General features: G+C 41.4%; 2 protein-coding genes across 4 annotated transcripts in view; one reads left to right on the forward strand and one right to left on the reverse strand.

Moving 5' to 3' along the window:
- The window catches only part of LOC111635357 (ubiquitin-conjugating enzyme E2 J1-like), a 69,090-nt gene that overhangs the window by 26,656 nt on the left and 26,554 nt on the right, over positions 1-15,880 (reverse strand). For 2 of the 3 annotated variants that reach the window (XR_002758360.1, XR_002758359.1), the window contains exon 6: positions 11,330-11,456. Coding sequence is in view for 1 of the 3 variants with exons in the window: in XM_023380298.1 (XP_023236066.1) it covers positions 5,930-6,196; positions 11,330-11,456 (394 nt within the window). In the remaining 2 variants the exon portion in view is untranslated. Of the gene's footprint in view, positions 1-5,845; positions 6,197-11,329; positions 11,457-15,880 lie in introns of those variants that run through there. The other variant, XM_023380298.1, reaches the window with a different exon arrangement.
- LOC111635358 (muscle-specific protein 20-like) lies at positions 4,623-5,647 on the forward strand. Its single transcript, XM_023380299.1, has 4 exons — positions 4,623-4,779; positions 4,848-4,972; positions 5,054-5,258; positions 5,327-5,647. Exons 1-4 carry the CDS (start codon positions 4,729-4,731, stop codon positions 5,504-5,506), a joined length of 561 nt encoding a protein of 186 aa, XP_023236067.1. The 5' UTR covers positions 4,623-4,728; the 3' UTR covers positions 5,507-5,647.

Genomic DNA, 15,880 nt, shown 5'->3' on the forward strand with positions numbered 1-15,880 from the left:
AAATAAAGATCAGGTACGGCGAAAAACAAGACGTTAGATTTACTTACCTTCCAAATCCTTTAATATACTATACGGCGCAATAATTCGGACCGAAGCGACTGCTTTTCTCGCCAAAACAAGCGTTTAGACCCTAAGCCAGCATTAGTTATAAATTATGCCGCTGCGGTAAACCGCGCCAATGGTCGAAACCCGTTTTGTGGTATTTTATGGTGATAATTACGAGTTACGAATGCTTTATTCGTGATTACTATTAATGTAGTTAAAAATGAAAAGTTAAATTTTTACACAGACACCTTACTTACGAGTTTCTCCTTAAAAAACACGATAATGTTCGAAAATTAAGTAGACGCATTTTAAAGTATTTTTCTCTAATCCTTTTTTCTTCGTCCAACACGGAAGTAGCAATAAGTTGCCTTTGAAGATAGAATAAACACCATAAATAGATTATTGAAAACATTAAAACAAAGTTAAAATTGATCAAACGTCGACCTTTTATTTTAGGATCCGGCGTTTCTTACATTAAAACAACGATAAAAAATTTTTCTTACAATAATTATCGCGTCTCGTAGCCATATCTAACCACCGCTTCGGGTATTGGCAAATAATTTTTGCAAATATGTCTAGTTAATTTTCGATTGAAAATAGTCCCGGGTTGTATCGTTATTACGCAAATAATGCACGATTTTTATACGATAATGTTTGGTAATATAAATGTAAGAATATCGAACGCATTTCCCACCCTCGGAAGCGCTAGCAAATCGCCTGGGTAACTGGACATTCGAACTTTGCCTAAATTCGCCTTCGTCCGTCCTTCCGGGTTCGTATCGAGTTTCATTTTTTTCTTTGTCCTTCTTCCGCCCGCGTCGTTTTTTGACGAATTAACAATTAATCAACGTACGATTATTTACGTTTTGTCGAAATTGTTACGTGTCGTTTAAAGTGTTCCGTCCGATCAGAATTCAATTAAAGAAAAACGTGCCGAGTACTTCCCCCTAACGAACATTACGTCCCTTCCATCTATAGAGTGAGAGAAGGTTTTAGTCTCGAACCCTGTCTTTTCCTGTAAGTAACCTTTCAAAAATAATGTCCAGACAATACAGTAATACCCCGAACTTACGCGATAGGCGGGACCGAGCGGTAACCGCGTAAGTCGGGGTATAATTTCGCATATAAATACATACAGATAATTTTCAATTGGGGCCGGAGACTAAAGAAAACAACAATTTAGAAAAAAATGTTTAATAAAATCTTACATAATACATATGTATAACATATTATATTATTTTACAATTTTTCACATTTACTCGATTATTACGCCATAATTTTAACATTGTTTCCATTTCGGCGATAATACTGTGACGTTTACGAATGATGCTCGAATTTAAAGATTGAGCATTTTTTACAGCTTCGAGAATTTTTTCTTTGCCTTTTATAATCGTTCCGACCGACAATTCCGGTAGATCAAACTTCTTTGACAATTCACAAATTTTCATTTTTGTATCCAAGTCTTTAATAATGGGTACGTTCGAAAAGTCAAACGAAATAGGAATAACGATGACGTCATTCTCGTTTAAGTCGTTCGACTTTACGAACGTACCCAATGTTAACTTTACATTCCAAAGATAAAGTTTTTCGTTTCTTGTTTGATGCGGAAGAATCAGTTCTACTTCGTTTGGATGACGTAGTAGAGTCGCTCCAGTCTCCGTAGATATAACAAACACAGAAATAAATAACACAAAATAAATTGTAGCTATGCGTCGATTCCGCGCGACACGTCCGAACACGTAAGCCGAACAATAGTGTGGGGGGAGTGAGTAATCGAGGGTCGCGTGGCGCTCAAACAAAAGACGAATCGACGAGATTTGAAAATCGTGTAACTCCGGGTTCCCGCCAGTAGCGGCATAATTTAGAACTAAGACTTAGTAGACTCTAGACCGGGGGTGGCCAATCTTTTTTACGCTACGCGCTAATTTTTTGACGGACGAGTTCGGATGCGCCGTATAATTCGAGTACTTCTTATACCGTCTTACGTTGGTGATTAGGGGTTGGTAAATAGAAATAAAGATAGAATCTTCTTCGTTTAGGGAAGGAAAAAGCATATATTTCAACTCGTCTCGATCCCGAGTTCAAATATATACTGAAAGTCCCGAAATTCCATCGGTGGTAATCTATAGTACAGCCAAAGATTTTACTGGTTACTAGCATTCGGAGTTTTTTCTTTAAAGCCATCTCTACCGTCAGAATTAAGCTTTTGCTATTTTACAATAATTTAATACGCGTTTTAAAACAAAATCTCATAACGGCCGGAAAAGTTAGACAACCGGTGGCTAATTTTTTAACGCATTTTGTAGAAAATAAAGGCCGAACCATCTAATTATTCTACGCAGGGAATAAAACCGTTTACGCTCAAAAAGGGTGGTAGGAGGCGGGGCTTCCCAGACTCCGTTTCTAGCTTCCCCTCTTACCGCAGAAAGAATCGGGCGGGTCCACTCCGAATTAACCTTCTCGGTTTCTCCTTGCTTAATTCCCGCGTAGAATAATTAGAAGATGGTTCGGCTATCTTTTGTTTTTTTAAACACTTTTCGTAGAACCATGTAGATCTCGTCTTTTACACTTTCTGCAGAAATGCGAGGAAGCAATAACGGTCGACCTACGAAATTAACACGATATACTACGCGCGGTGGCGCATCCGGACCCCGGCGAATTCTCCAGAAATCGTTTCCTAATTAAAATTCATTTTTTAAACGTCTGTTTCTATATTACTCGCCAATTAACGGCGACGTAAGTCGGGCATTTTAACTCGGTTCCCCGAGATTAAATTTCCAGCGCGCCGTTCCGCGTTTACGGTTTGCACCGGTTACGTCAAATCATCATAAACGATATTAGTAAAAATACAACGGGAAGTGGCAGTAAGTTCCCGGGCCGCTCCATCTGTCGACAAGCTATATAAATAACTCGCCAGTCGTTCCGCCCGGGCCGCGCCGCGCCGACGACAATCCCAACCCGGCCATTGCCAAAATCTTGGCTTTTCACCGTTTTATAAAGTCGTCGGTTTCCAACTTTTCGGAAAAAGCGTTTAAAGCGAGACGCGGTAGTTAGGAAAGGAAAGAGCGCGGGCGGTTCCTTTCTTTCTTCCCACTTTTCCTTTAGACCGTGAAAATCCTTTTGCGCATTACATGGAGGAAGAACTCCACTCCGCCGTCCGTTTCTCCCTACCGCCACCCATTAAACAGAAAAAAAAAACTGGCGGAGTCCGTTCCCGGACCACAAATAAATAATTATAACGGAAGAGAATTAGGGCTGGCCGACCGCCCCGTCCGAGAATAGATTTTGGCCCGGCGGTCCGTTTATTTACTCGCTATTTACCGTCCGGGACAAGTGGAAGACGCGACACAATACAAATTAAAAACAAGAATTTTAATTAGGAAAAGTCGCTACAGACTTTTCCTTTCGACCCTCGTCCGAAGGGAATTACCCATTTTCTTCTCTCCTCCGTCGCCGCCCGGAACGGTCCGACTCCGTTCTTCGGTTTTTATTACGTAATTATTTTCGGGTATTTGCATCCGCCGGTTTCCTTTTCCGACCGGGAACGCTCGGCATATTTCCGTAAAAATAACCCCCGGGCCAACGTCGATTACAAAAATGCGTTTTTCGTTCGTCGGTCGGCCTCTAACCCTAGTTCTTCGGAGGGTTTCGTCCCTTCTCCTCCCGGTTCCCCGCCGTCTTCCCTTATCGGGAAGAAGTCGAAACCCTAGTCGCAGCCCCGTCGTTTCGTAAAACGCACCTGCGTCGCGACTCCGCTTCTCGGCGGAGATCTAAGACGACGACGCGCCACGTTTCTTATTCGTTTAACCGGACGGCCTCATTTTTCTACCGGTCCTATCGAAAAATCTCGTCCGCCGTATTCGGGAGACGCACGAAAGTCCCTCTGCCGGCCTTACCTAACCGCGGCCGCCGGCCGAAATTCCGCCCTTTTCCCGACTGGGGGATTACGTAACGCCTCCGCCGGTAATTAGCGTAATCGTTGTCGACCGGCGCGCGACCTCCGCCCGCTTATTTTCGCGCAGTCGAAAATAAACGTCGTTCTCGTCTCCCGGGAGGGAGGGAAAACTCGTCCGCCCTCCCTCCACCTGCCGCCCGTCGATTATTTACGCCGCCGCCAACACCCGACTCCCTCCGTTTATTTACCTTTTAAAGAGCGCCGGTAACCAAAGTATTTTTAAACGCGGGACGGTCGACTTCCACCCGGGAGGAAATCTCCTTTCTTTCCGGTCTTCTCTCCGCCCCTCTTATTTTCCGGCTGATCGGCGCCCGTTATTAAAACGGCTAATCGGGTTTTCCCTCTCCCGGCCGCCCGGGCCGGGTCCGATTCCCCTCCGAGACGACAGGACGGAGGGGGAAGCGCGGAAAGAACCTTGCCAAAGTCAACCCCATCCGAAAATACCGCGGGTCGGAGAAAGGTCGCGCAAAGGTCGCGGTTCCCCCGCGTTAGCGAAGTGCGGAAGAATGCGCCCGCCTCTTCCGCGGTAGAAACGGCTCCCTCCCACGCGCCGCTGGCAGCGCCGACGAAAGCCGACTCCGATCGACCTTTCCAAGTTTGGCGCCTCCGCCCCCTCCCCGGCCCGGACGTATTTTTGGAATCGCGGGTTTAACATATCGACGCCGCCCGCCGCTCCGTCTTCACTCTTGTCGATCCACGCTCTCGTCTACACGCACCTTTCCGACGACATGGCAAGCAGAGGACCCGCTTACGGTCTCAGCGCCCAAGTGGCCAACAAGGTGAGTTTCCCTTCCTCCCTCGCCTTTCTTTCTGCCGAGATAAAAAAAAATCCGTCCCTCTCCCGCAGCTGGCCAGCAAGCGCGACCCCGAACTGGAGAACGAGATCATTCACTGGATTCAGGAGATAATGGGACAGAAGCTGCCCAACGGACCCTACGAAGAAGTTCTGCGCGACGGAACCGTCCTTTGCAAGTAGGCCCTTTCCTATCCTTCTCGCGGCCCGCTCGCTCGCTCGCCCGCCTTATCTGATCCGCGCGGCCTCTTTTCTTTCAGCCTAATGAACAAGTTGATGCCCGGATGCATCCAGAAGATCAACACTTCCGGAGGACAGTTCAAGATGATGGAGAACATCAACCGCTTCCAGGAGGCGGCCAAGAAGTACGGGGTGCCCGAGATCGACGTCTTCCAGACGGTCGATCTGTGGGAGAGGAGGAACATTCCTCAGGTCACGCAGTGTCTCATGGCACTGGGAAGAGCGGTAAGTCTCCCCTCCGGTCACTTTTATATCCCGGGACGAGCTTTCTGACCGCCGACGCGTCTTTTCAGTGCTACACGCACCCGGAATACCAAGGACCCTGCCTGGGCCCCAAACCCTCGGAAGAGAACAAGAGAACCTTCACGGAAGAGCAGCTGCGGGCGGGAGAGGGCATCATCAACCTGCAGTACGGAACCAACAAGGGCGCCACCCAGAGCGGACAGAACTTTGGCAACACCAGACACATGTGAAGACCTCCTCCCAACGGCTCGCGCTTCGGCTGTTAATTTGTAAAAAATGGTGTAAAATCGCTTGCGGCGCCGCGCGCCGCGTCAGTTCCGCGCTTCGCCGTCTGTACGAGAAATTCTAGCAAATAAAGATTTGTACTTCCACCCCGTGCCGTTTCCTAATCGAATGGAGAAGGGCGTTCGCACCCTCTTCCGCCGGAAATCGGTACCGCGCGCGGGAGGGGACCGGACGACTTCCGGCCTGGGGGAGCGGAGAGAAATACTTAATCCCGAAGTAGGTAAACGACGACTTAGCAGTCCGGCCGGCGCCTCCATCCTCTCGAGAAGGGAAAGAGACGAGAGAGCGATTACAAAGAAATCGTTTATTGTTTAGACGGGGCCGGCGTCCGGAGGTCGGCCCCGACCGGAAATGTACAAAGAGCGGAGTTATAAAAACAGAAGCCTCCTGAGCAGAAGGGCGGCGATCAGGGCGCCCAGGGCCCAGACGGCGGCGGTGTAGGGACGTCGAGATCCGGCGGGCGCTTCGGCGGGGGACCCCGCCTCCTCCTCTTCCTCTCTTCCCTCCGGGCGGGCCTCCGACTCCCGGAAGCCACGGGCGGGGGGCGAGGGCGCCGATTCCCGCCGGGCGTCCCCCGGGAGAGTCGGGGCTTCCGGCGTCCGCGTCGACGCGTAGTTGGTTCGGTAGGATTCTCCCTGCCAAGAAAAAAAAAACGGAAAGGTAAGTCACCGGTGTCTCGACCCAGTCCCGGTCTTAAGGACGGTGGGACGGAGTAAGGAAAGGAAGGCGGTGGTTACTTCCGGTCGGAGGGACACCCTAACTAGGAGAAAGAAGCCGCGCAGGCGCCGAGCGTTTTCTCGGTCTCCCCGACTTGTACCGACGGAGAAAAGCACCTTTGCGCGGAAGGCACCGGTAAAGCGGGAGGAGGGGAGAGAATAGAGAGAGACGTTTGGCGGGAGTGCCGCCCGAGGGAGGGGGAGGAGAAAAGCGCAAAAATAAGGACGGGTCGACGGCCACGGAGTAAAGTTACCCGGCCGGCGATATAAATAGTCGGGCGTCGAAAGTAAATTTTCCGACGTCAACGACGCTATTCCGGGGTAACCGCGCGGTATTAATAATTACCGAAAGTGGAGAAAGGCGAGAAGCTCTCCGCCGTCGTCGGCATAATTCGTTTATTATCGAAAGTAATTGCTACCGAGAAGCCGGCAGACGTTAACGTTAATATTGTTTACCGAAGAAAGGCGGAAGTAAAAGCTCCTTTTCCTCCGTTTTATAAATTATTTTCCGGACAAAACGCCGCCTAACCAGAAACTACCGTTTTACGCCGGCGGAAAGAACTATTGGAAATAACGCCTAGGGGAGGGCCGCCGGACGTTACCCGCAAACCACGTTCTCTCGGCCCGTGTAAAACGTTCTTCCGTAATCGGCGATTTAAAGGCAGAAATTGCCGCAAGTAATCCGGTCGGACGAAACTGTTTCTTTCGTTTTTGTAAAGTACAGTCGACCCCCTATAACACTGTTGATTTTTCTGTTTTATACGAATTCCATGTTGTATGAGTCACTTAGATTTTACAAATACATGTGCCAAGCTGTAAACCACTCACGTATTTGTAAAATCTAAGTTACTCGTACAACATGGAATTCATATAAAACGGAATAATCAACAGTGTTATAGGGGGTTGACTGTATAGAAAACGTCTGCCAATGCATCATTTTTAGTACGAGGATAATTTTCAAAAAGTTCGGGATTTAAACGCAATAATAATACAGTGGTACCTCAGGATACGAAATTAATCCGTTCCGAAACTGAGATCGTATCATGAAACTTTTGTAAGGTGGATCATCTTTTCCCATACGATTACATGTAAAACCAAATAATTCGTTCCAACGCGAAAAACATACTCAAATTAAAGCCAAGTAATACATTTAAAAAAATAACTGTAGTAAGAAAAACAAATGAAAAATACGAACTAATGTAACGTCGTATGGTGAGTTTTTGTTCGTATCGTGGAGCAAAAATATGCTCGAATTTCATGTCGTATCCTGAAAATTTCGTATGCTGGGGCGTTCGTAACCTGAGGTACCACTGTAATAATAACACAAGGCGACTGCGATAAAATGAGAGAGATATTTGAATTACGGACTGGGTGGAGATTTATTTCTTTATTCGATTATCCTCGTCCCGGTCATTGTTACCGTCAGCCTCCGTACTTTCCCCCTCTTTTGGCATTCAAGTCCGACACTACTTATAAGAGGGTCCGAGTCCGTCGTCGTAAGGCTACAAAACTCCGCCGGCACCAAAAAAGGAAATTTTAACCAAGTATCGACGCATCTTACGTCGCCGAGAAATGTTAACGTTTACCCGTCGGTTGTTTCCGTACGGCGCTCTTTTTTTGCATCGGTCGGAACGTACCGGACCACTTTTAGACGTTACGTAATGGCAAGCGCCAGCCAATCTTCTCCAAACTGGCAATTGGCTCCGCTCTTAAAATTTCCATCTCCGTCGCTAAGAAATTCATTTAATTAATTAAGAAAACGGTGGTAAAACAAATATACGCACCGGGACGACTAACTTAAATGTCGAATGCGGTTTGGCCTTTCGACGCGGACTATTGCCGGCCCGAAACTTAACCCGTATCGCAAAAATTGAAAGAAACGTAGCCTTAAAAATACGTAAAAATTTTGAAATATATTAAAACTAAGGATGCACCGATGTAGTTTCGTTTACCGTCGGTGGCAAATTACCCGTAAATCGGAAGACCGAGCAAAGATTGTCCGTTCCCGTTAGTTACCGGTAAATACGTAACCGTTTAGGATCCAGTAAGGCGCTTCCACCTACAAAAATCTTAATACCAACAACCGGGTGGCGAAAAAGTTGGCTATTCGTTTACCTTAGGATACGTCCCACAAACCGATTTAAGCGCGTTACCGAGTTGTGCCCGCGACGTACTCCAACTATCGAACCCCAACCGATTATATTACAGTAGAAACTTACGCCGTCAGCCCGGTCTAAGGAAGGAAGGAAGCGCAAATGTCGCGAACAAACCGTCGTCCGCCGACTCCACCGAATCCGATAATCGGGCCGGTCGTAGCGTTTCTGTAAGACAGATGTACGGTTTACCCGAGTCGTTCGTTTTAAAAGTCGATAAATTACATTTATTGATGAGATTTGGAAATATTCGTACGGGGCCGTCGGTAAATTACGTTCGCATTTTTCTCGAAATTTTTACTCCTCCTCCCCTCTTCGGAGGTCGGACAAAACTCGACTCTTCCGTAAGTAGAAATGAAACGCGAAAAATTTCGAAATATAACATATATAAACTAAAAATGTTGATGCGGTATACGGACGTCCACCCAAGCTCGATTCCCGCCCCCGTCCGACGTCTTAATCAATCTCCTTCCCACCCTTTCCGGTGTGGACGTCGTTTACCGATGGCCCCTACCAACGGTTATATATCATCCAGCGCGGGCGCTCCTCCATTTACAACAAAACTCCGGGGACCAATCGTCTACCCGAGTCCAGCGGCGCCCGTATATATTTCTTGTATTTTGTATTCCTTAATTTGGCCAAATAACAATTTAACTACCGGCATTTACTATTAAGATTACTTTAATATTTTTCGCAGCATTTTGACTATTTCATTTATTATTTACTAGCTGTACCCGGCCACGCCTTCCTCTGGCTCAAAATGTATCTACAGTAGAGCGTCGATTATCCGAAACATTTCCAGTCGGCAAATTTAAATTTTCGCCAGTGCTGTGGCGCTACAACCCTTGGCTGTCTTGGGCTACTGAAATATTTTGCGTTTTCCATACTAAATTAACTTCTGAAGTATAATTTTTTATTGTTTTTATATTTCTCAATATATTTATTTTGTTTGTACAAAATAAAAAAAATACTTTTTAACGATACAATAATCTTCGTTAGGCTTAACATCGACGAAAATTCGACGCGAAGCGACACGCAACGGAGAAAAATTTCAACATCGGATACGTTAAACTATTTTTTCGTACACAATCGGTTATCCGAACCACCCGTCTTCAATTGATTCGGATAATCGACGCTCTACTATATTATAAATGTATAACACTCCCCACGGGGGACTTTCGAAAAATCCTTTTTAGTGTACATTCTCTCGACGTACTCTACTAAAACGCGATCAAAAATACTTCTAAAATAGTATAATAGAAGCCCGGTTCCTGGCGGTAAGCCGAAATTTCGACATACGTACGTGTGGGACACTCTATATATCGGCGAAATTTACAATAAACTTTCACTTTGTAAGTTCCCGCGGCCTTAAATTCTTTCGGAACAGAATACAAACGCCCTTCGATGCGTCTGGTGTAGTTTATTCGATAAAGCGCAACAGTTGTGCCGGTAAAGACGGGAAACGAATTTTACTTACCTTAAAAGATATCTGCGTGGCCAGCTCGCGAGCTTCTTTGGAAGTGGCAGCAGTTTCCGGTCCCCGAGACCTCTCCAACAGCAGTCCCGCGATGGGCCCGCAGTGACTGCACGACCAAGAATGCGAACTGCAAGTTAAGAACGGAGATTTCAATGCGCGGATTAATTTTTATAATAAAGTATTTGTGAGAAAAATTATCCTCTTATTTAAACATTATCGATGTCATTCCATTCGCGTTTAATAAGGAAATATGTGAAAAATTCTGCAATTTTCCAAAAGCTCACTTTCTACCTAGTGGCAAAGTCTAAGAAGAATTTGACGTATCGTTTCGCGTGTTTATCAGATCGTATCTGGTGTTTTTGGTTTCTGCAAATCGAATTGGCATTCCAGGTCGGTTCATTAGGCGCTAGAAGAAATGACGACGATTCGCTCTCTTTAACAATGTGTATTGTATAATTTTCTTTGAATAAACGTTATACATAAAATATTTGAGTATTTTTTTCGGCACGGAACGCATTATCGTATTTTAAATGAATTTATATGGAAAAAATTGTTTCGCTGAACGAGTAAGATTCTGGAACGAATTATGCTCTTTAAGCCAGGTTCCGCTGTACCGCTGTAACTACGTATCATAAAATCATAAAATACTACAAGTACAATGAATAAATAATAAAAATAAGGAATAAACAAAACCACAAACGGCTAAATACTATAAAATATAGAAAGTACATAAAAAAACCTATCATTGGTACCAATTTTATTCTTCAGTCAGCGGATAAGTGATAAATATTGAATATCAATTAATAAATAATCAATCAATATTGATAAATTAAAGTATATTCATCTGTTAAAAATAAACAGTACAAGTAATTTTTTAAATTCCATAGTTTTAGTTTATAATAAAATGGAATAATAAGGTTAATTATTGAAAAAATTTAGCTAAAAACTCATTTTCAGACTACAGAAATAAGATTATTCAGTTTACTTCATAGTTTTGACCAAACAAGTAAAGTTCTAACTAAAAATGTTTATGCAAAATTTATACTTTATTTGGAAGAACCATCCGTAAAATATTTTATCTTAGAATCAAGTGTTAATTATAATGACTATAATTGTTTTAGAATATAGTAAATATTTATGAGTTTGCAAAGGCNGACGTACTCTACTAAAACGCGATCAAAAATACTTCTAAAATAGTATAATAGAAGCCCGGTTCCTGGCGGTAAGCCGAAATTTCGACATACGTACGTGTGGGACACTCTATATATCGGCGAAATTTACAATAAACTTTCACTTTGTAAGTTCCCGCGGCCTTAAATTCTTTCGGAACAGAATACAAACGCCCTTCGATGCGTCTGGTGTAGTTTATTCGATAAAGCGCAACAGTTGTGCCGGTAAAGACGGGAAACGAATTTTACTTACCTTAAAAGATATCTGCGTGGCCAGCTCGCGAGCTTCTTTGGAAGTGGCAGCAGTTTCCGGTCCCCGAGACCTCTCCAACAGCAGTCCCGCGATGGGCCCGCAGTGACTGCACGACCAAGAATGCGAACTGCAAGTTAAGAACGGAGATTTCAATGCGCGGATTAATTTTTATAAAGTATTTGTGAGAAAAATTATCCTCTTATTTAAACATTATCGATGTCATTCGATTGGCGTTTAATAAGGAAATATGTGAAAAATTCTGCAATTTTCCAAAAGCTCACTTTCTACCTAGTGGCAAAGTCTAAGAAGAATTTGAGGTATCGTTTGGCGTGTTTATCAGATCGTATCTGGTGTTTTTGGTTTCTGCAAATCGAATTGGCATTCCAGGTCGGTTCATTCGGCGCTAGAAGAAATGACGACGATTCGCTCTCTTTAACAATGTGTATTGTATAATTTTCTTTGAATAAACGTTATACATAAAATATTTGAGTATTTTTTTCGGCACGGAACGCATTATCGTATTTTAAATGAATTTATATGGAAAAAATTGTTTCGCTGAACGAGTAAGATTCTGGAACGAATTATGCTCTTTAAGCCAGGTTCCGCTGTACCGCTGTAACTACGTATCATAAAATCATAAAATACTACAAGTACAATGAATAAATAATAAAAATAAGGAATAAACAAAACCACAAACGGCTAAATACTATAAAATATAGAAAGTACATAAAAAAACCTATCATTGGTACCAATTTTATTCTTCAGTCAGCGGATAAGTGATAAATATTGAATATCAATTAATAAATAATCAATCAATATTGATAAATTAAAGTATATTCATCTGTTAAAAATAAACAGTAGAAGTAATTTTTTAAATTCCATAGTTTTAGTTTATAATAAAATGGAATAATAAGGTTAATTATTGAAAAAATTTAGCTAAAAACTCATTTTCAGACTACAGAAATAAGATTATTCAGTTTACTTCATAGTTTTGACCAAACAAGTAAAGTTCTAACTAAAAATGTTTATGCAAAATTTATACTTTATTTGGAAGAACCATCCGTAAAATATTTTATCTTAGAATCAAGTGTTAATTATAATGACTATAATTGTTTTAGAATATAGTAAATATTTATGAGTTTGCAAAGGCTTCCAATCTTATCATACTTCAGAAGTCTTCGCATTCGAGTTAATGTGGACAGAAAGATAAAAAAACAATCACACACTATATTTCAGCAATATTTACTTCATAAACGTTTTTGGTCTTCTTGAGTGGCCTGTATCACTTCTTATACATTGAAGATCAATAAACATTGTAAAATACAGCGTATAGAATGGATTGGTGTTCTAAAATATGACTGTTACTCTGAAAATTTTGCAAACGTTAAAAATCGTAGTAAATAAACCTTAGATTCGTTTACTATGATTTTTGTGATAGACTGAATGACGAAGATTGTTATGATTGATAGTGGCTGTTGGGGGATGATGCTCCGTCCTTTACTATTGCGTTTGGGTGGTATAAAAAATTTCAGAGAAGTCCTACTTCCTTCCGTCGTGAACCGTGTGAACGGCGACCACGAACGGCAGTGACTCCTAAAAGTGTATATGCTGTCCAATGTATGATTGCGTAAGACCAAAGATGTACTTAGGAAATGATACAGGAGAGACTATAGATTGGAGCCTCTGCAGTTGCAGACATTCTGCATAAGAAGTTATGGTTAAAAAAAAGCAGTGTCTCGACGAATTGACGTATTGCCAAATGCCTGACCCTGTCAGAATCTTTAAGAAAACTCTGAAAATGTTGAACTAAAGTGGACACCAGATTATTTCCAAGATTGTCATGGGTCGGGAGACATACGTACCATTTTTATGACTCTCACATGTCAAGCGTGTCAGGTATGGATCCATAGAGATGATCCAAATCCAACATCTGTGAAAAGGCAGATAGCGATACAAAAACATCATGTTTGCTGTTTTTTCTATAACACTGATCTGGCAAAAGCAGTTAAGCTTGGTAAACAGAGAATAGTAACAGCTAATCGGTACACTACAGTTTGTCTTCCTAGAATTCTGGAGTCAATGAAAACTTGAGGTCAAAATTTGCATCAAGATAATCCTTCATCACACACTCTCAAGAAGACTGTTGATTTCCTTCAAGTTAATAATATAAGAATCATTCAACATCCACTATATTCACCAGATTTGGCATTGTGTGACTTCTATTTTTTAATTTCAAAAACCATTTGAGGAGTTGCAAATTTAACACAGAGGATGAAATTGAAGCTTATGTAACAGAGTATTTTGATAGCATTCCATAAAATGAGTGGTGTCATGCTTTTGATTTTTTGGAACGAACAACTACATAAGTGCATTTTAGCCAGAGGAGAGTATTCTGAATATAAATTAAAAAATATTTTGTTTTAGGCCTTACAGTATTCGTGTATTGCAAAACTTTAAGAGTCACCCCCGATGTTACATAAATTTAACATTTGGAATATTATTATTCAAACAACAATAAATTTTATAATGTCCTCTGGACAAATACTATAAGAATTATATCTTTTAAAATATTAATTTAATAATAAACTAAAAGAACAATATAAATCTTAGCTGTTACTTTTCCATGGCTTATCAAAGATGATTCTCTGTGCAGATGACACAGTTTGGCAGTCTTTAAAATTAATGAGTTCTTTTTCATAGGTTCCTTAAAAATCTCTAGTTTTTCTAACGTTCCAATTTTATCTATTTGGAAAGACCATCCCACTACTTTGGCATCCCCTGGCTATGCAGTGTACTGTACATGGATAGAGCAGTGTTGAGTTTATTGGTATCAAGCTACCTATGCTACCTCATTCTTTTGTGTAAAGACCTTATGATGGAACTAACATATGTTAGTGTTCCTTTAAATCTATCATCAGTGATAGGTATATTGTAAATCCCTGGAGTTCTCATTGGTTCTGAGATGTCCTTTCCATTGTGCAGTATTTTACATATTATCATCATCATCAATGCCTTCTATGGATGTTAAAAATATTATTTTAGTCCTTCCAATCACTTCTCTGTCCTTTCAGTATAACAGACACTAAAACAAAGGTACAAATACACACAAAAAAAACCAAACTCGCAACTCTTGTCTACATGTCTTCTCTCAGTTTTCTTTTTTCCAAAAAGTCCTGCTTCCTCTGTTGAGCATGTGCGATATCCCTCTCTCCCTCCTTGATCTGGTTTTTCAGTCATCATCAAGAATGCCATCCCTTCTTTACTCTGTTGCCCACCCAAGGGGCTGGTTACAAGCTGGTTACACAAAAGAACACATGGTCTTCAGACCACAGTGATTAAAATTTTGTATACAGTGAAACCTCGCTTAATGAGCATAATTCGTTCCAGAATATTACTCAAAGTGAAACACTCATTAATCGAAACAATTTTTTCCATATAAATTAATGTAAAATGAGATAATGCATTCTATGCTGAAAAAAGAAATACTCAAATATTTTATGTATAACATTTATTCAAAGAAAATTATACAATATACATTGTTAAGCAATGTGAATCATCATCATCATCATCATTTCTTCTAGAGTGGAATGAACCAACCTGGAATACAAATTCAATTTAAAAAAAAAAAAAAAAAAGAAATACAGTGGGTGATTGGTTAACGAACATTATCAGTTCCAAGATTTTGTTCACTATCCAAAATTGTTCGTAAACTGATTATCGATTTACCATAGGTTTTTATGGGAATTTGATTAATTTGTTCTGGAGACCTCAAAAAATAAAAAAATATATACTTTCTTACTACGTTCATTTATATGTAATAATAAAAATACATATACACACAGTCTTGCATTATTATTAGTCATGTTTTTTCNGATTATCGATTTACCATAGGTTTTTATGGGAATTTGATTAATTTGTTCTGGAGACCTCAAAAAATAAAAAAATATATACTTTCTTACTACGTTCATTTATATGTAATAATAAAAATACATATACACACAGTCTTGCATTATTATTAGTCATGTTTTTTCCATTTGTGGGGGTTAAAGAATCTGTCCAATGTGGATTGCCTTTCTCTCTTCAGGATTTTCAGAAGTAATTAATAGCATTGTAATTGTAGTGATCCCAAAGCCTATTAACCTCAACCTGGTACCCTCAATCGGTATTCATTATTTTACGTCACTTCTTGTGTTTGTTCTGTGAGGTGTTTGTTGTCCAAACATAAAAATCTTTCACAAAAGTGTTCATTATCCGATTTGTTTGGTAACTGATCACCCTCTGTATTTAATTATAGCCTTTACATAGCCCAAGAATTTGGCATATCTTTTGACATGTTTATTATATAATGGGCTATAGTTGTTGATGTTTATATGTAATATGTCTGAATGCTAGTTTGGAAAAATCTGCGATCACAAGCGACAATAAGATGTTAGCGGAACAAGTGCTAAACACAGACTGACGTGGCAAACACATAATCCGGGATTTTCCTTCTCCTGGTCACACAAAATGTTGCTTGTTAAGCAAGTAATTTTTTTTACAATTTGCTCTGCT

This window comes from Centruroides sculpturatus, unplaced genomic scaffold (assembly GCF_000671375.1).
Source record: "Centruroides sculpturatus isolate CEXI.00-Female unplaced genomic scaffold, Cexi_2.0 scaffold916, whole genome shotgun sequence".
NCBI lineage: Eukaryota > Metazoa > Arthropoda > Arachnida > Scorpiones > Buthidae > Centruroides > Centruroides sculpturatus.